Consider the following 21,894-nt stretch of genomic DNA (forward strand, 5'->3'; position numbering starts at 1 on the left):
CATCTCCTGATGGGGTTAACAAAGATTAAAAATAAATAATTTACTGAAAAAAATTTTTAATTACTTTTCTGATATTAATCTATCAGAAATTCCATTTGAAGCTTTTTTTATTTTGATTAAATCAATATCAGCAAGAGTTGTCAGGTGTGCTGGAGCTGTTATTTTGTTACTATTGATGAAAAAACTGTGAAGTAGATTTTTTTAACAATCAAAATATTATTATTCTGAACTGAACTGAAATAGATGTAGTTCAAGGAAAGCTGAATACTGGTCATGGCAGCACCAGCAACAAAGCTTAGGTAAAATTTGGTTCTGGTTAGCTAGCTTGATGACAGCTTGTGGTAAGTATTTTATCATACATTAAAACAAAACAAAGTTGAAACAGCTAAAAATGCTCGGTTTTCAGTTACATGCCGTAGGCTAGTAAATTCATAGTTGATGTTCAGCATCTATAAGGAGAGCATTAGATCACAGCACTGTTGTTAAACGTCAATTATTCCTTACAATAATTGACGATTTTTCACCAAGCATCACATGCAGTGTTTTAGAATGTATTCATACCCTGTAAACTTTGTTTTTTTTTAACTATAAACTCTATGCATTTTATTATGATTTTATTTGATAGACCAGTACACATGGTGCAGATTTGTGAAGTGAAAGAAAATTGCTATTTTTACTTTTTTAGTTTTACAATTCAGTGCAAGGTTTAGCTTCACACATCTAGAAAGAAAAACTTTACTCACTTTTCTTTTTTAAAATAGGTCACATAATTTTAAAAAAATCATCAATTTGTATTTGCACTTTTTATAATAACTCTGTCCTTTGAGTTCTGTCTACATCAGAGTTAATTTTTCAGTAGTCAAAGCATGCATTAAAAACAGACTTTTTGGACCTACTTATCATAACAGGGATCTTTCCTTTAAATGCTTCATATGTCCCTATAGCCCATGGCAATAAATGTCAGATTTGTAAACTCGGGCCTGTCAGAATGTGTCAATAGACTCTCCCCACTGGGCTGTCCATCACTGCAGCTCCTCCAGAGGTGTCATCTGACTGCCATGTTTTCTTAGGTGTGCAGTAGTGCTGTACTCCATTATAAGATTATGGTTTGAACAGGGCTGCTTACATAAATATATTGCTTTACAACCTAAATCAGCACACACCTCTATCTCTGAGCTGTCTGCTGTATTCATTGGACTTCTAATCATAATGTAATCATACTGTTTAAGCAATGTTCTCTATTAATTCGTAAAGTAACTAGTTTTTTTGGGGGGGTTATTGAAGTAGAGAGAGGTAAAACAAATATAGGCCACATATTCCATACTTGTTTATTTTGATGTAGAAAACAAAATTTTCTTTCACCTTACAATTATGCCCTATGTTGTGATGGATCACCACATAAAAATCCAAATGCAAAATACCAGACATATTATGGTTTTGTTTATGTGAAGAGTTCTTGGGGTATGAAAAGTTACTAAAGACCCTGTGTGAGTACATCCTTTGTTCTATAAATATAGCCAAAACATATATAACCAATTAGGTTATTGAAGATCTACAAACGTAAACTTCAACAAAATGATTTACAGGGAGGAAATATTGTTACCTCACATTTGCCCTGTACAGTTCAAGTGTGCTGAGAACTAAAGTGTGTGTGCATGTGTGTATGTGTGCATGCAGGAGAGAGGAGTGTCCAGTCCAAGGCAGCCCCACAGCTGTTCCCTAATGGTAAATATGTGTTTATCTGGCTCCCCTCTCTCTCTGGGGGTCTCTGGGTGTGGGGAATAGAGCAATCTAACTGAGCAGATACCGATGAAGTCCCTCTCCTTGGACAATGTTGTCTACAGGGGGTTGGGGGGCATCATCATCTGACCTTTAACCTCTGGCTGCCCCCGTTCAGCTTTCTTTTCCTTCTGTGAACGCCCTCTCAGCAAGAGCCACTGCCTGCGTTAAACCACACCTTTTCCAGACACAGCTGCAAACAGGGAGTCTGTGACCTGCTGCAGAGAAGTTATATAACAGAGCTGTTTCAGCAATGCTGCATTTGATACTGACACACTACATGGTAAAAGGATGACGACTTCAATTCACTCTGATGCTAAAAAAAGTGTTTTCGCAGCTCTGGGTGTCAATCTGTTCTGTGCCTCGGAAATCAATGTTGTAATACAGGAAGTTTGGGCTACAACGTAATCTTAGGTGCCAGATTTTTTTATTTTTATTTATTAATAAGTATTACCGATATATACACTGCTGTGACAGAAATGTTGACTCACTCACATATCCCTTTACATGTAATCCTTTCTTATGTTCATTCATAGGGGAAACTGAATGTGGTATAACTGGAATATCATTTACCGAAAACTTGTCAATAGCTGGCTTAGTGAGTTAATCCTTTTCCCAACTGTAAAGACGATCAACCCCTCCATTCAGACACTAAAGGCCCATCTTACCCTAACAGAGACTCAACCACAATCATATTTTCCTAGTGTTGTGGGGACTTTCCTGTGACTTTCATTCATTTATTACCCTTGTCTGCAGCCTAAACGTGACCCTTACCCTAAACCAGGACTCTGAAACCTTTCATATATAAAGTGCCATTTCGCCCTGAATCCAGCTAACTAAAACTTTAGAGCCACAAAATACAACATGATTTTTTAAATAAAAAACACATCCTATTATTTTTGTTAAATATCTGCTATAAGGATCTGTTGCTATTTCAGACAACCAAGAGCTTATTTGTATTTTTTGTTTTAAAATAAGGAAAGACATAAAATGTTTCATAAAACTGAAGCATGGATTTTTTCTGTAGGTATTATTTGAAGTAAACAAAAATTATAAAAAAAAAATGGTAACAATAAAACACCTGTTTTCCAAGCTAATTAAAGGAAAATAGCTCTAAATCATATTTGTTGTACTTTCCTAAATGTTTTATAAAAACCACAAAAGAATTTGTTCGTATAGAACATTATTTAGTTCTTCATATCATTTTTGGCCACTATTAAGATTCATTGAAGAGGGTCCAAAGAGCCGCATGTGGCTCCCGAGCCACAGGTTGCAGACCCTTGCCCTAAAAGTTCATACCTAACCCTAATATCTAAACTCAATTCACTCCTTAGTCTTCTTAGTCATTTATACCCATAGGGAACATACATTGGTACCCACAGGAGCTGGTTGTCCCATTATGTGCTATGATTTATGGAAAATGGTCGCCACAGTGTAAGAAATACTCGGCCCATTACACAGACACAACAGGATCACATACAGTACACAAACAATCCCCCCCCGCTGACAATCAGATCAAACACCAGCCCATTTCATAAACTGTTTAACATGTCCGTTTCACATATCCGTGTGCATATGCTTTTGTCCATGAATGGCACAAATTTACTGCTTTGTGTTTTTTTCATGGTGTGTTTAACATTTACAGAGTCTGCTGTAGGGACGCTCACTTTTGTTTTTCTATACGTTTGTTTTTTATTTGTGTCTTAATAGATGTGCACACTGAGGCAGTGTCTCAACAAAATTCCTTATTACAAAAAAGATTCTTTATTGGTGATGTGTTTATAGATATGTTTGTATTGAGGTATTTAATTAGGTTAAGCATTCATAGCAGATTGAAAACAAGGTATAGTTGAAAGAGTATAAAACAAAATGTAGATTTATAATTATTAAATTTCTTGAGAAATTAAGACCCTGCTTGTATAATCATGAATTGACTCTCTTAAAACAACTTTTCTAACAGCCTACTATATGTCAAAGGATTTCAAAAAACAATATCTGTTAAGAAATTTTGGAACATTCGAAACAACAAGATTCTCACCTAACAATCTGGATAGTGTTACATAGATGAAAACCAGGTACAAAACCATTTTAAGGATTCAGAACTTCAGTAATGTAATGCATCATCCACAAATTATGCAAACATGTAACAGTGATTATCCTTCCCAGGAATGACCAGCCTATTAGAAATTACTCAAGGGCTGCATTTGTAACTCCTAGAGGACACAAAGGAACTAAGAGCAACATCTAAAGCATTGCAGGAGTCTCTTATGCAAGTTAAGGTCATTGCTCATGACTTTCTAATAACAAACTGACTGAATGTCATCTATGTGGGAGTTCTAAGGTAAAACTGCTTAATGGCTCCAGAATAACAACATGAAGGTGATTAGGAGGCACATAGTTTTAATTTTCATAACACTGTACTGTTGTATTATGCTGCAAAACTTTATTATACACTTATACCAGTGATTCAGACTTTGTCTTTATTTCATTTGATCCATTCATTTTTGCCCGTTTTTGTTTTCTTTCTCAGTTAAGTTGTAAAAGCTAAAGGTGACACATTTTCACATTCAAGCTATTTTACTGGCTAGTCTTGAATACAGCTGTGAATGCCACAAAGTTTTGTGTTTCTCCTTGATTTTTAATACAGTTAAAACTACAATAAAGTTTGAAGTGCTTACTTGAAGGTGCTTAGAGTGGAAGCAAAGATCCTGGTTTTCCAAAAGGAAATGGATCAAACCAAAGAGCACAGTGTGGACTTTTTATGTGAAGGCCTCTTAAAAGCAGGTGAAACTGTTCTTGTTTTGATATGATCTTAGAGTTTAGTTCCAAGATTTAAGAAGCTTGTTCTATGAGGAAAGAACTTAGAGATCAGAAAGTCTCCTACCCATTTTTTTTTAAATCACAAGTTAAAGGTGTCAGAGATTATTTGAGTGCTTTGCAGCCTTGAAGTAATATTTAAAAATAGTGTTATAAAAGTCAGATCACTTTAGTTGCTTTCACCGATGAATGAAAACATTTTCTTTGCTCAAACTTTATAAGAAACTTTGAGAACTTTAATGACCTTTACGCCACCTTAAGAAGGTAGATTAACTGACCATGATATTTTAATTATTTTTTTTTTTTAACTCTGACAAACCCAGATATGCTTATGGGGAATGCAGTGTCTATTGTCAGTGAAAGGATTAACAATTTGTGATTAAACATGAAATATTGGACAAATTTACCCCATAGATCCTGTTAATTGACAGAAACGAATCAGCCTAAAAAGTAATACATACATGAAAATGCCATGACATGTTTTTGTAGGAATAGTGAGGGGTGCTATTCATTTCAGCATGGGCGATTTTCCTGAAAACAAATACATCTCAATGCGGAATATTTTCTTAAGGTGGCAATTATTTTATATTTAAAAGCATGACATTTTTCCTGCTGAGAAATCCATTTACTTGAAGAGCCCTGCACATCTGTACAGTCATTTGAAAGAGCCCTGCATATACAATATTCTTTAAAGACAGATTTTCCTCTACGCAAACAAGAAACCATCCTTTATATGTGTGTCCATCATTTTCATGAGCAATTTGATTGAAAGAAAAATAAAATCCCTCTCTATATATTTTAGCTTCCATTTTTAGGCTCTAATGATAAATCCTACTAAATTTTGAAAGGTTAAAGAGGATTACACAATTAATTAAACTAGGCTTTATTTTCATTAAACCATAATGGCTTCCAGGGAGTTTTGCTATATATAGTTATAGTGTTTTGTTAGTTATTTGGTTAGTTAGTTGTTGTTTTTTTTATGTAACATGCTCTTGTTCAGCTTTAGCATGAAGTTTAATAAAAGCCAAAAACAACAACTTTCATTTTCTTTAAATCTAACTTTAGCATATTTTGTTCTGATTAAGTCTTTTTAGGACGACGTAGTTGTACAACAACTTTTCTATTTTCCAGGTGATCATTGTACATTAAACTTTTACATGAAGTAACTTGAATTAAATCTTATGCATAGCTTACCACTGCACACATTGGTGTGCTGTTTATGGATGCATTAGAACTTTAAGTGAATCAGATTACCAGAAGTGCAAAACATAACAAGATTAATTGGGCTGTTTTTATGAGTCGGACCAAAGACTTTATGCGTGTTTTGATTTGACTGATATGAGTGAAATTACGCTTGCACCATTTTAAACACTCCGCTGCGGCTTTTCTAAACTCCATCATCACGGCCTATTAGCTGCAATGAGAAAGCCAATGATGTACCCATAGTTCAGATCTACTATATGCAAAAGATAAATCACAGAACTGAGCTGGCCTCCACTTTTCATCCACATGTAATACCATGTCCAAAACTCCGAAATGTAATACATTTGAGGGGATTCATCCATCGTTGTGGGGCGAAAAGTGATTTCCTTCACCGAGAGCACTGAAACCTGATTATATCAGTTGACCAGTTCAACCCAATTTTCAGGATGAGATGTGTTTTCAATGAAATAGCAAAGGCAGCAGAAAGATTAACTCATAAATCTGTGAAGACCTATAAAACCCTGATACATCAAAGAGATTTACGATTTAATGATACTATGTAAGAAACTTACAGAGTAGGTTTGGTCTCAGAGGAGCACCCCATTCAGAGGAAGAACAAGGAGAGTACATGAGAGAATTAAGGTATCATTTGTTGCAACTGTGTCTACTTGATGACTTATTTCCCTACATCCATGCTACAGTCTGACCTATTTTAATATTTGGTGTCCTAGTTTTTGTGCCTTTTCTTTGTAAAGAAACATAGGAAGACATGTTTTGCACGCAGTCCTACAGGGTTGTCTTCTGATGTTCTTTGTTTTACCAAAAGCTCCACATCTATTTGTAGCCTATTCTTCTATGTTGGTTTCTTGTTCTGTCAAAGCAGAAGTTGCATAACTATGCGATAGTGTTCATATCTCTTTTGATTTGTTCCACATTCTACCTCATTACTGTCAGATAGCTGAATGTCTTTTATTTGAATTTATGCAATGCATTTTACATAGCAGGAAATATTTGGAAAATGAAAGGAATGTTGTTGTTTTTTTAATATTAAATGAAGATTCTGGCATTTGTATTTAGCCCTTTTTAACACTGGTATCCCTAAATAGAATTCAGTGCATCCTTTTAAGAAGTCAACCAATTTAGCGATTGTACAGGGTGTAGCTGATTTAGTATCCGTATGAATGATTCATGCACACATTCACACACTGATGGAGGCAAGCTGCACTGCAGCCACAGCTGCCCTGTGGCTCACTGGCCGGAGCAAGGCCGCCTTACACAGGTGCCACCCGGCCCTCTGACCACCATCAGTGGACAATGCAGGTTAAGTGTCTTGCCCAAGGACACAATGACTTGGTAACTAGTAATAGGTACTTCTCCAAAAAAACTAACTGAGTTAGTAACTCGGTTGGTGCCCCTCATTGGGCATCTTTAAACATTTCATAATTTAGAAACAAAAAATATTAGTCACAATAACAACCCTAACAAAAAATGACCATCCACCTAAACTGACTGGCCTACCAAAGACAGCATTATTTAACCCTCCTGTTATGTTGCGGGTCAAATTGACCCGTTTTAAAGTTTAAAGAGTTTAAAGTTTAAAGATAAAGTATTTTTTTCAGTATGAAACTTCTTCTGCTTGCCTTAAATATTGTAATTGACATATAATATGAAAATGGTTCATCTCACATATTTGCAACCACCCCCTGCGTGCTTATATCACATAGATACTGTTCGGGTCAATTTGACCCAGCAGTCAAACTGGAGGTAAAAGGGTGTCAGAAATGTCAGACTATTTCTTTCTTTGCAACTGTGAGACATGTTTTACCCCAATCTCACACACACACACACACACACACACACACACACACACACACACACACACACACACACACACACACACACACACACACACACACACACACACACACACACACACACACACACATGCATACACACAACAGACACCTTTGATAATCAAGAGACAAGGGCTGGTAGACGAGAGAGATATAAGCTGGCAGCTATTAGGACAGTGTGGGACAAGTTGGTAGAGCAACTTCCACTACTCTATAACCCAGGCCCTAATGTCACAGTGGATGAAAGGCTGGTGGCATTTAGAGGTCGTTGCCCATTTAGGCAATACATGCCTTCCAAACCAGCTAAATATGGGATAAAAATCAGTGCAGCATGTGATGCAAACACCAGCTATGCATTGAACATGCAGGTTTACACTGGAAAGCCGGTTGGAGGAGCCCCAGTGAAGAATCAGGGCACAAGGGTCGTGCTCGACATGGCACCAAAGGGGGGGTAGACAATTTTGACAAAGTGACAGGGTCCTACAGCACCAAACGGATGACTGCGAGCTGGCCATTGGTCATCTTTTATAACACGATCGATGTATCAGCCTACAATGCACTTATCATCTGGACGGAGATATTTCATGACTGGAATCTGTACAAGCTGTACAAGAGGCGCATCTTTCTCGAGGAGCTGCGGAAGGCGCTTGTGACACCACACATCCAACGGAGGCAGCACCTGCCAAGGACCCTAGCTGCTGCAGCCACGGTGAGGGAGATCCAGGAGAGGACTGCATCAAGAACACCAATGCGTGAGTTACGTAAGTAAATACGTAAGTGGGTGTGTGTGTGTGTTATTGTGTGTGTATAAGTGTATGAGGGTGAGTTGTGTGTGTTTTGGGATCAGCAAAAAGAGACCATAGTAAAGTAATCATGGTCCTCTTGTTTATAGGTTGCACATGAGGGGAAAAGAAAGAGGAAGAGGTGCCAGTTCTGCAAGCCATCTGACAATGTCAAGACAAGCATGACATGCGCAAAATGTGCAAAATTCACTTGCACAAAGCACAGTGTGATGACATGTCACTCGTGTGCTGTGTAGATGTACAGACAGACAGACACACATGCACATACACCTTGTTCATATTGCAATTGCTTGTTTGTTGTATTGTTGTATTGCGATTTTGTTCATTTCTGGTGCACAAACAGTGCATGTATGTAAAACAAAATTTAAATGTTAAGTTTCAATGTTGTGTAAAACTAAGGTGTTTTATATGTTGGTCTTTCAAAAGTAATAAAGTGGTGAAACATTAAAAAAAGTTTGAACATGCAGCTTTTTTTTTTTTGAAAAACGAGTGATTTATCATAATTGGATCATTACCTGTTAGAGGTAAGGAACACCATTGCACTAAATATTGATAGAATAGTTAGTAATGGAGTTAGTAATGAAATATTAACAATGCTTGTTAGGATTTTTTTGGGTTTCAGACATCTTTTGGATAATTAAACATGCACCGGGTCAAACTGACCCAGGAACAGCACGGCTGTTCCTAACAAATGAACATAACAGGAGGGTTAAAGTAGTTAAGAGGTCCATGCTGGCTCTGGAGGAGCTTCAGAGATGCTGTGCTTAGGCAGTGGTGTCTGTTAAAGGGACAACTTTTAAAAATGAATACCACAAACAGAAATAGGTTTCTCTCACAAGGTGATCATTTTCCAGATAGAAATTGCTTTTATGCAGCCCACACTATGTGGTACATGACTCAGTAGTTTGGGATCTCTTCTGCAGTCAGCTTAGATGGATATCAAGCATTCTTGTCTACATATAAAGCGATGGGTTGAGTTGAAGTAACATTGAACAGCACATGGTAGTGGCAGCACCATGCAGTGAGGATGCTTTTCTTCAAGGGACAGGAAAGCTGAGAAAAATAGGGTGGGTTGTATCCATGACAGTGCTGAACACTAAAGATATAGCCAGAGCTAAAGATGGTTTAAATCTGGGTCTTATATACATATGTTAGAATGACCTTTATTAAGTCCAGAGCTAAATTCAGTTAAGATTTAATAGAAATATTTTAAAAACTATCTTTACAGAAACAGTCCATCCACTCTGATGGAGATTGATGTATTTTAAAGATGAAAATGTGCAACATTTTTAAGATCTACTGAGAGACATGTGAGCCCATCTTTACTTTAACTTTGACTGATAAAGATTTAAAGTTATGATTTATTTTACAAACTTGTTTTTTTTTTCTGTTAGCAAGTTAGCCTCCTATTAGAAGGTTATGTTTTAATGAGACCCTGCAGGAGTCTCGACTTGTATCTGACAAATTTTTTTGGAAACTTGCTAAAAAAACCCTCTAAGCACATAAAACTGGAGATCATTACCAAAGCTAAATTACAAAATTGCCAGTGGAAACAGACAAAAATCTAGTCTGCAACTATAAGACAGGGTTAAGGTATGTAAATATGTATTGGTCTATATCATAAAAATCTAATTGAATATACTTTTGTGGTTGTAATACGACAACACAAAAAAAGGTTCAACAAGGATGAATTTTTAACCAAAGCATTGTAGATCTTACAAAAACCATCCTGTCTGAATAAATTCAGTAGAGCTGCATGCTTGCTGTTTGGTCAAGCAACTCCAGAGTTTTCTAGGAAATAACCTCTTTTGCCCCAAGGCCATCCAGTCCCAGCAAGACTCTGATTTTAGCCTTTTTTGGGTATTCTGCGTGCTCACCCTGTTGTATATTTTACTTGCGGTTGTCACAAATAACTGATGACAAGATGATTGTCATCATCTCTGATGTAAGTCAAGAGTTACTGCAACTAGAAATCATGTGGTTTTTCTGAGATTATGATCACTGTCCTAACATCTCGTATATTACTGCGGATCAGCTTTAGACCAAACCTCTGCACATTTTATGGAGAATATTTGCAGAAGTCGGCCTGCTCTTGCTGTAATTGTGCGTCCCAGCCCAGTAGATGCGCCGATGTGGCTGGTGTGCTTCCAGAATACACAAACAAAAGCAAAACCCAGACCATGTGTCTGTCTCCTGCCTTTTCAGAACCCTGTTTGAATGTTTCTTAACTCTTTTTAACACACAATAATTACAATTTGATGAGACAGCTGTCTGACTAAGCAGTTTGAAAGCATGTCCCAACTTTGTTCCGTTGTCTGATCTGCAAAATATCTCTGCAATTTTTGAACCCACAGTACTATGCTCTAAAGTCTGTGTAAAGACTGGGGTGTGATGCAGCATCATGAGCTTTTTCCCCCTCAAATGGCCATTCACACTAAATCTCTGTGTCTTGAATGTTTATCTTGATGAAAAACACTGGCAAATTTTAAATGAAAAATATGTCTCCACGGCAGACAGATAAATGAAAACCTCTATCAAAGAAGACATCACTTCAGGGTGGAGCAACTCATTCCCAAGAAAAACTGTTGATTTTTTAACTCATCAGCCAAACAAACACACCCATCCTGATCCACGCAGAGCAGCTCCTTCAGAAGCTACTCCTCCCAGATTCACCAACACAGACTGCCATGGTAACAAACAACTGACCCAAATAGAAACATTCCTACCACATCCCATGTAAACACAGACATTCAAAACAACAAGGTCATACAAGGTCTTGAAATTAATGACATTGATGTATATTTTGATAGCATCAGTGTATACAAAACCGTGATTTTTTTTATTACTGTATTAAATACAAAATAAAGGCTCAAAAAAGTAATTTTTAAAGGAGCATAAAGAATTCAGCCACAATAATTAAATTATGTTTTCAAAGTTTTCCAAAGAAATTATTCGGTTTCCTTTATATCCAAATTAATCTCAGATCAATTTACTGTGTGTCATTTTTATCCAATTTAATCCTATTTTTACGTCTGTTTTACAGTTATAGCCCCACCTGGAGAAAACTCAACCAGCCGCCTCTGACTCTCAACTGCAAACCTGCTCCGGGGCAGGCTAGCTTTCTATTTCTGTACATTTGGGGTTGCATTTGATGACTTTTTTTAAAAGCAGAGTAGATTTTGATGAAATTATGTTTTAGGGTTTTATTTTATCAACTCCTCCATCAATTCCTCTTCAGTCCCAAAGGGCACGCGATTAATATGTAGTACAGGCTAGGATACAGTCGGTGTTAACTATCACTGATGTTTAACCTTTCCTGACTGCACATTTATATAGTCTGCAATCATTTGCCATGTCATTCGGCATATCTTTCATACTGCCACCATGTTTGACTTTCCATTGAGACCTTTTTTTTCTTCTTCGTATTTCTGTAAGATTAGTTTTTGTTCCTCACAGAAGAAATGCGGCACTTTTATTCTGCACTCTTGATTGGGATTGTTCTGCTACCTTGAACCCGCCCCTTTATATGTGTGCCTGCAGATTCATGATCAATTAAATCTGGATTGAGTTAGCAAGTTGAGAACCAACTTTGTGGTACTGCTGGTCATGGTTGCTTTTGTTGTGGATTGGTTGAACAGGATAGGCTGGGAGAAACTCCAGTACATTGAGCTTGCTTCGTGTTACAGGCCTTTGTAGTATTGGTCTAGTGGTAAAAAAAAAAAAAAAAAAAAAAAAACAATTGCTTATTGGCTTAAAAATGGGTCAGGAATTGCTGAAGCCTCACTACCTTCTATGGATGGAAAAAACGGACCAGAAAATTGAAATAATTAAAACTAGTATATAAATTAAACTGATAACTGAAATGTTTGTTAACCTCTTCTTACTAAAGGAAACATGAATAAACCTTCACCCCTAGAGCTAAATGTCCTTTGGGAACTTAAGTTAAAATCAGATTTTTAAACATAAAAGGTACTTTACTTTTGTGGGACTGAACTTAAAGAAAGCTAAATGTGAATCTGGTTAAAAGAGGTGGTCAATGAGGAAAAGTTAACATTGGAGTTTTTTTGTTTTGCTTTTCAGTCCGAGCTTCAAGCTGAAAAGGCTAAAGGTATTTCATAGACTATTTTAGGTTTCATGGGGAAAAAAAAGCTTTTAAAATGTTAAGCCTTAAACAGGGCTGTCCTAAGTCTTCCCTCGTGGGCCACTGTCCTGCAGGCTTTAAGGGTCCCTGCTTCAGCACAGCTAATTCTGATGATTGCAGTTCAGCAAAAGCTAGTTAATAAACTATTTATGGAAAGTTGTTGAAGCAGGGAAACCTCTAAGACCTGCAGGATAGTGGCCCTCGAAGGCTGACTTTAGGCAGCCCTGAATTAACGTAAAAAGTACATAATGTCGTTTTTTTTTGCATCAGTTTGAGATTAATAATTTCTAGCTTTGGCATAATGCTGTAGATAAAATGACCACGGTTTTGCTTAATATTGGATTTTAATATGATTTTCTGGTTAAAAATGATACCAAGGTTAATTTGTATAGAAGGCCAAATGAATGAATAACCAAACAATTCTATTCTAACTCAGTGATCATAACTCTAGAAGACACACCCCTTGGCCACATGGTTTCAGAGTAAATTGTTTTTGAGTCTTCAAATGAAAGGGTAGTACTGTAGATGGTACAGTATTACATACTACACATATTCCAAAAGAAAGTATTTGCCAGAAGGATATTAAAACAAAAGGACATTAAAGAAATCTGCCTTTTTTAACAAGAACAGCAAGTTTGTATAACCTGCCAAATCCTGAAATCTGAGCATTGCTCTTTAGTGTGCAAGAAAAAGTACAACTTTTTTTTATTTTAAAGATGAAGGTATTATATAACCTTTTACAAATAAATAAATACAAGATTTCTCTTTTTTGTGTTTTGGAAAACATGAAGGTGCAGACAGGTATTGTGGTGTAACGGTGGTGAGGTTTCAAAATTTGATACTGTTCGAACCGATCATATGTGTGTAAATGCTATACAATTGATAGGCACAATTTTTTTTTTATAAATTATTGGAAGGAAAGGAGGATAAAGGACTTTAGGTTTAGGTATAACAATCTTAAAAGCCTTTTTATGTAACTGGAATCAATTTTCAGTGTAGATTCCAAAAAGGGAATTGAGTTCTTTCATAATTGAAAAGATTTAAAGTCAAATAAAAAAAACTATTTATTTCATCCTGGCATCCATGTAGCAACAGTGCAACTGTCCCTTGCATGGAGCTGTTGACTTTGCATCAATCCCTCATACTGAGCATGCATGTAAAGACAGTTTAAAAGAAAACTCATTTAAGAGGTAGAGACCTCTAGTAGCACCAGGCCAAGTGTAAATCACCAGCTGGGCGTTTAAGAAGACAGTTTAAACAAAAAAGATGAAAAATGAGGGTGCCCTGATTGAGGAATATTTTTGGGTAAATTAATAAGCAAGTATTTAGCAATTAAAGCCGAATGTTTAGATGGGATCTAATATCATCAAGGAAGGAAATATTCTTTTATAGTAGTGTGGAAGTGGGGAAATGTGCCCTTTGCATGTAAACCATCCTTAAAGGAGAATTGTACTGCTGGTGCTGAGTAGCATCTATGGAGCAATCCGGCATTACTGAGCTTCTCAAGGACCCTGACTGACAGGGTGACCTTCAGACCAATGATCTTGTGGTCTTTCCAGGACACAAATGCTAACCACTAGGTTAGCATCTCCAACCACTAGGCCAGCCTGCCATAAAGTTGCAGATTTAGATTGAGATGCTGTTTTTGATAACTCAGAAACCTCAAGTGGATCATTATAGTCCCAACACTGATCAGAATCTATAGACATTTCTACAACTACCTTAATCTGTGTAGATCTAGTGTCTATGTTGGTAGAGTCAGGTTTATTTGTGAAGAAAACCATAAACTCTCCTTTGAGAGCTAGGATCTTTCATCTATATTAGTCTGTCTATTGCAAATAAACCTCTTATTCGTTGATAATGATAATAATACATAGCCTTGGAAAGCGTTAAAGATTCTAAAATATTTTTCAATACTAATTTGCAATCCTGGTTTCATTTTTTCTATCTTCCAAGTGATTGTTTACAGAATATGCAGCTGAACATTAAAACAAAAAGTCAGCCTCCTTTAAATGATTAATATTTCATTTAGGGGCAACTTTGTCTATTTACTGTTTGCTGTGCAATTCAAACAATCAATTATCATTTTTCTCATTTTCAAGTACAAAATCTAATGCCATAGAAAAAGTAAACCCTTGTTCAAATGATGCTGATGATGGCTTTCACAGAAATGGATTTGCTTGCCCATGGTGAACAGTAAAGTTGGTAGTAAAGTGAATACTTGTTCCTCATATACAAGATTAGGAATTATTTAAAAGAATACATATACACCTACTAATATATGTAATCCTTTTAAGCTGTGTTAACTATATCTTCATGTTGAAATCTTCTTTTCTACATGTTTTCAAGTTAATATTCTAACTCCATCTGCTGTATTCAAGACTACTACCATCTTGTTCTCTTTCTACTCTAAAACCCTGTTCTCATCACCCCCTCCTGTTTTCTCTTTATAGCTGTAGATGATAGCTTGGCTCCTAATTTTTTTTTTTTTGCTGTGATGCCAGTACACATGCATACTGTTTGAATAAGTAGGTCAGGACAACAAATGACTTGGTATTTTCATCTCTCTACCTATTTCCTTGCAGAGACCTGTGCAGTAAATAACGGCGGCTGTGACAGCACATGTCACGATTCAGTGACGGGGGTCCGCTGCAGCTGCCCTGTTGGCTTCACTCTGCAGCCAGACCGCAAGACCTGCAAAGGTAAATCGCCCATCAGCCCCGCATCAGCGCGGCATTCACTCTGCACCTACCCTGCTGTCATGAAAATAATTTCCTGCTTGTCCTGTTGCCAGGCAGAATAGTCCTACAATTAAATGATATGATTTAATAACTATCAACATGTCTTCTGCTTCTCTTGTAGAATGTTTTACAGCATATGTGCAGTTGTGGCTGTGAATTTTGATAATTCAATATTATAGTATTCCTTTTTGGTATTAATATGCTTTATCAATTACGTTATAGCATGAACATTCAAACTCACTAGTTATGAACCTTCAGGTAGATTTAAACATTTAAAAACCTTTAAAAAACCCTTTCTGAATATAGATATTGCTTCAACCGTTCATTTTACGCCAATGCAGTCTTAAATATTATATACTGTATTTACTGACACAGAATATGAATCCAGCACGTTCGTTTTGCTCCCACTTTTAATGACCTGGATCTAAAGATCTATTACTTTCTCTATAAACACGCGGTAATACCATGTAGAATAATCAGGCTGTCTAATGGGTATCTTAACATGCCACACCTGTGGGATGAAGGATTATAATAGCCAAGGAAGAGAGCTCATTAACACAATTTTTTTTTTAAATATTTAAGGGAAAAAGGCTACAAGATTATTGGGTTCATCTCATGAAAAATAGAAGTAAAATCTTTTCCTTGCTACAGACTTGGGCTCAGTCCAGAATCTTAAACCCACTGACCACAAAAGACAAGCCCCAGATGACCATATATGGATAAGGGGATAAACAAATGGGCGTTACTTATTGGCTTAAAATGCTCGTGTTTCCCGAAATCCACTTCTGATTAGTTGATCTAGAGTAACCAGATTTGACAATTTGCTTAGAACAGTGCCAGACTTTTCACTTCTGTCCCACTGTCCAACAAATTGATACAATGTCCCCCATTCATCTGTGTCAAATGTGCAACAAAATAAGAAAAACTTCACACAGGCTTTTTTTCTAATTGAAAAATAAGCAAGGATGCAGTGATTGTCCCAGAGCTCAACCAGTGCCCCACTTCATGACAAGCCTGTGCACCATCCTCCTAAAACAGATCAGGCAAAGGATTTTAAGATGAAATGCAATTAAAATTATGTTTAAAGAAAAACAAAAAATCGGAGCCACAACAAAGACGGTGAATCTCTATTTTTACTGAGGAGTGAAAGGATTGTTTTTTTTTGTGAAGTTTGTCAAAGTTATTTTTTAATTAGATACAATGGGAACGGAACGTAAAGAAAAACATGGTAAAAGTGAGTTGGAAAAGATGCATTGGTCCCATGTTGTCCCTCATAAGCATCCTAGTTTTCCCACATTTGTTTTTTGTTTTGTTTTTTTGTTGTTCCCTTTTTTTTAATCTGGTCATCCTAAGTTGATCCAGTACTCGGGTCTGCCCCCATTTCCTTGAATCTAGCAATTCAGCGACTCCCCAGAACAAAACAAGAGATTTTGCCTAAAGCATTTGTCTTTAAGAAGGCCTGATAAATATCTTGAGATTTGATACAAAAATATAACCACAAACTCAAACACTATGTCTACTTCAGTCCTAGAGTGAGAGTGCTTTTATTGGCATTCTTTGTATTCTTTCTATTCTATTCTTAATGTCTACAGGAGGAAATTATACTTTGAATTCATTCTCCTTTTTTTTTCTTTTTCAGAAACCTCAAGTTAATGTTAATCTTTTGGGACCACCACTTGACAGACAAAAACAAGCATATTGGGATTATTAATAATATAGCCCTTGCATTGATCAAAAGGACTGTATAGAAAAGAAGACTAAAATTTATTTTTTTAAAAAGGGAAATATCTGACATTTGAATGTAAAGAATTTTATTGTCATTTAATTTTTGATATTTTCAAAGAGGAACAGTATAAACATTTGACTGTTTTTTGTTTTTTGTATTTTTTACCTGTATGATTAGGCAAACTGTGATAAATCCACTTTGACTTGTATTAGTTGGTTGTTGTTAAAAAAACAAGATGGAGAAAACAAGCCAGGTGGCATTGGCAGAAATAGAAAGAGAACTTGCTTGAGACAATGCACTTCTAAACAGACAGAGATGAATAGGGCAAGCAGGAGACTGATACATTATTGCAATTTCTTATGAACTTAATTTTATCCAGATGATGAAGGATCCCTTGAGAAAAACAAGGGTTATTTTCAACAATGATTAATCTGAGCTGCTTTAGAACTTGCTGTCATAAAGAATGTTAAAATCTAAAGGAGATGGACAGTACTTATTTTAAATTTACTGCTAGGGGGCTTTTTATGTGAGACTTGTAATTAATTTAAGTCACATGCAAACAGTTTATTTCTTTTTTCTTTTGAGACCAGTAACAAAATCCTATTATAATTCAGCATTTTCTGGAAAACTGAGCAACACATAGAGGCAATAATTCACTTTTCCTTAAGTTGTATCTCCAACACCCTGGATACCACTTTTGAATTCCTCTTTGTCACCAAGTTGCCATCAAACTTTGCCAGATTTTTACTTCTAAAACACAGTGCTCAAATGAACATTGTTAAAAATAACAAAAACAAATTAAACAACTAGTTTTCTACTAAAAGAGGGAATAGTTCGGTTTTCCTTTGCACATTTATCTCTCCCTTACTGTTGTGATGAGTGATTTAGATGACCCACTCCTCATTGGGGTTTTCTCCTTGCAGACATTGATGAGTGCCGTCTGAACAATGGAGGTTGTGATCATGTATGCCGAAACACTGTGGGCAGCTTCGAGTGCAGCTGCAAGAAAGGCTACAAGCTGCTTACCAACGAAAGAACTTGTCAAGGTGTGTAGCTTGCTTCACTCCATTCCTCTTCTCTTCATGTTCTGGTAAACTTGAGTGAAATTTCAAAAACAAGATTAGATCTGTTAATTGAATTTAAAGTGTAACTCACCCCACAATCCACCTTTTTATTAAAACTGTGTAAACTGGATCTATAGGTGTTATTTTAATGTTAGTGTACATTGCATTACATCTATATGTAAGATTTTCTGCTCCTATTATTCTCCAACTGACTCAATATTGTCCTAAAATGACAAGGGTTTGTTGTAGTTGAATTTTCTTATTGGTTCAAATAGCGTTCACCAAAGACTCATGTTTGACCCTAAGTACATTTCACTTGTACATACTAAACCTCTATGATACCCTGCAAAGGAAGATATATATCTGTAGAATAGCTAGCATTCCACTGCTTGTGTCCATTCTTCAATATGGCTAAGCTGAGCAAGCTGCGACGTCGTGCTAAAATGACAAATAACGTTGTCGGTGCACACGAAAGGACGTCGAGATATGCCATTGCCATCTTTAAATACGGTTGCCCTAAGGGGACTAGCTTGTTAATGTCAGAATGGAAGCTTACTATCCCGGATAAGGACTGCATTGATTGTTCTTAGAGAGCTATCAACACTTGTTGTTTGGATTTTTGTTATATATTTCATGAAGACAGACTAAACATGTTCTGCTTTTGCAACAGCTCTTTGCCTAGCCTTTAGCAACTCTTGGTTATGACCTATTAATTGATTCAGGTCAATCAAATAACATAAAAAATAAAAAACGCCCTCACCCACTGCAGGTGGTCTCCCTTTTTTTCCTCAAAGCTCAACTTGGGCCTGGTAGCTTGAGGGTTCTGTGCTGTATGTTTGCTGTTCCTAGAACTGCACTCTTCTGGCCAGAGATTTCTGATGTATTTCCAGGGATCTGCTGTAGCCTCTTCTCAAGTTTGGGGGCTCACTGCCTTGAGTGCCCCAATGACCACGGGCACCACTGATGCCTTGACCTTCCAGGTTTTCTCCAGCTCTTCTCTGAGACCCTGGCATTTCTCTAGTTTTTCATGTTCTTTTTTCTGATGTTGCAGTCATTTGGTATTGCTATGTCAACCACCACAATGTCTGGTTTGTTGGCAAACCACAGGATCTTGGCTCGGTCTACCATCATTATATTTTTTTCCTGGCTATCTGGCTATTTTTCTTACTTTTAATTGTGATCATTTCTAAACGGAAGATTAGTTAACTTGCAGGAAATATGAGTTTTTCATGGCTGCACAAAAGTTTGTTACACTATGGCTCCGTGGAGTCTTGGATGTATTCAGTCACTAGAAATGTTAGAGCTGAAAAAAAAAAAAAAAAAAACCTGCAAGACTTGAAACATGGAGCTGATCTCAGCTTCTCTCCATGTGGAAAAACAGATTACATTAAATATGTTTCTTTTGTCCTCATTGATGTGGTCAATCAGTACGCAGCATGGTTTGCATCAGTGTCATGCAGTGGTATTACAGCTGGTGCTCTCAATCACACCACTCTCCACACACTACTCTAACATCTCATGTGGTCAGTGGAAAAAAAAACTGCGTCACATTTTGGTTGAATGCCTTTCTGTCATTATTTGGTGCCAAGCAATGTAAAGTTTGTTTAGCCACAATAACACAGATAAGTGAGAAAATGTGGCCCTTTCTTAGAAGGAATGTAAATCACAGCTTGTGTTAGGCATTGTGTCACAAAGGAGTCAGCCATGTGCTGTTTGAGTGCAGAGGGTCAGTGTTGGTACACTGTTGTTCTTGTTTGATGCTGCGTGTTTTGTCTGGAGACAGAGGTTGTGATAAAGTTCACCTTGTGTTGAGTGTGGTGCTGTTAGCTTTATGCACTGAGTCACCTGGCAGCCTCTTACTATCTTTTTTTTTATTCCTATCATTGCTCTCTTCTCAGAAAGATAGAGAAAAAAAGGAAAAAGAGGGCAGGCATCTCGGTAAAGATTACATTTTATTCCTGTTGGTTCTGTCCTGATTATTGCAGATACCACAGGATTTCATGGTATCGGGATATTACATATTTATGATTGACTGATTGACTTTATGAATGACTGACAGATTGAAAAAGAATATCATTAAATGTAAACAGCAGAGGTTTTTAAGGTTGGGACATTTTGAGAAGCACTGTAACTGAAAATTTTTCATATTTCTAGTTTTTTACTCTAAAACTATTCTGATGCTTGAAAAAACTATGCTTTTTCAAACTAGTAACTAGAGGTCATGGCCTTGCAAAAGCATCCATATATTATGAGGGTGTGTTTCCTTCTTTTTTCTGTGAACCCACCGAAATTTTATATTGCAAAATAAAATTAAACGGTCCAAAGATTGTATTTTCATTCTATGCTGGTGCCCACCTTGCCCAAATGCTTGTCACTGACCAAGAGGGCCCCTCCATCACTGGACATAGATACATACCTGAAAAACATCATGATGCATCTGAGAATGCATCATGCAAGGTGAAGGAGATCCAATGAATTTGCATTCAGGCCAGTAGTGAACAGCACAATATCTCGGTCATGTAGTTTTGTCTGGACCACGGTCAGCTTGAGTGTATTCACATCAGCACAATGGGTCAAGACCAAAGGGGACACAAATTCTGTATCTGTTTAAAATGGACCAAATGTGGCAAGTTTGAATGTATCATAGTTTCTACAAGGTAAAAGCTGCTCTAATTTCAGTGAAAGGTTGGTGGATTAATTGTTGACTCAGGGACATGAATACAAAGACACACTTTTTAAGTTGTTTTTTTTTTTTCCACAAAAACCTTTCTGAAAATTATACACCATTTTCCATCCATATCACAAGTAAACAGTAAATGTGAAAAAAAATCAAGGCTGCAGTATTTTCTTTTCAAATATAAATTTATTTTAAAAGCTGTAATTACTGTAATTTAAATACGTGATGCCAATAGAGACATTATGTCAGTTATGAAGGACAGAGCAAAACCGAACTCTTAAACGCATTTAGTTGTTCTGTCCAAAACACATTGACACCTCACATTGCATATTGCTTTTCAACAACAGGGTAACCTGCCTCTAAATCATATTTGACAAACCAATTCCACTTTACCCATTTCCTCATGTGGTTTTAAAAAGTAATGCAAACTTTTCCTATATTTCAGGGAATTCAGACATTTAATTTTATTTTACCTTTCTTGCTTGGCTGCTTGGCTCATTTCTGTTGGTGGCTGCTGCATTTGTCACAGAGGCAGCTCAGAATCCCAGAAAGGCATGTTCTGTGCAGTCACAAACCATCACCACATGTTGTAAGTCATTTGAAACGGTGGGTTTCAGAGAGCATTAGAGCAGTTGCCATGTCCTGTAAGGTCCATTAACGCATTCAGACTTCAGGCTTTCTTTCTTTTAAAAATATTCTAAAACCCTGGGGTTTTCTGGAAAATTAAAAACTGTCCAGTGAAACCTTTTATCTCATCCTTTGAAGAAACAAAGAAATAGAAAACATGTGAGAGGTCAGCCCTGTGGCTTTGCCTTTGTTTTAATAAAAGAAAAAGAATCCTATAAAAATCTTCCATCCATCCATTTGTAGAGCTAAAATGGAAACCCTTACCCCTACATCTCTCGTCTCTAGGTGTTCTTTGGCAGATATTGTAAAGTTCTGGGTCTGTTCAGGATTTTCTTCACTTTGGATATACTTGGAAAACCTATAAATGAGGCTTTAAAGGGACATTCTTATTAAATAAACCTTTTTGCATCTTTTTGTTATCTCTTTAATTAAGCCCAGCCTTCAAAGATAGGAGTTTCATTTT

At 36.6% G+C, this 21,894-nt stretch overlaps 1 protein-coding gene across 2 annotated transcripts in view; it reads left to right on the plus strand.

The window, feature by feature from the left end:
• The window catches only part of scube3 (signal peptide, CUB domain, EGF-like 3), a 140,467-nt gene that overhangs the window by 95,608 nt on the left and 22,965 nt on the right, over positions 1 to 21,894 (plus strand). Inside the window, exons 7-9 of one of the 2 annotated variants that reach the window (XM_038282662.1) lie at positions 1,678 to 1,725; positions 15,182 to 15,298; positions 17,987 to 18,109. In XM_038282662.1, the coding sequence (XP_038138590.1) occupies positions 1,678 to 1,725; positions 15,182 to 15,298; positions 17,987 to 18,109 (288 nt within the window). The remainder of the gene's footprint in view (positions 1 to 1,677; positions 1,726 to 15,181; positions 15,299 to 17,986; positions 18,110 to 21,894) is intronic. The other variant, XM_038282664.1, reaches the window with a different exon arrangement.

Source organism: Cyprinodon tularosa, unplaced genomic scaffold (genome assembly GCF_016077235.1).
Source record: "Cyprinodon tularosa strain WSP-4 unplaced genomic scaffold, ASM1607723v1 ctg187, whole genome shotgun sequence".
Lineage (NCBI taxonomy): Eukaryota > Metazoa > Chordata > Actinopteri > Cyprinodontiformes > Cyprinodontidae > Cyprinodon > Cyprinodon tularosa.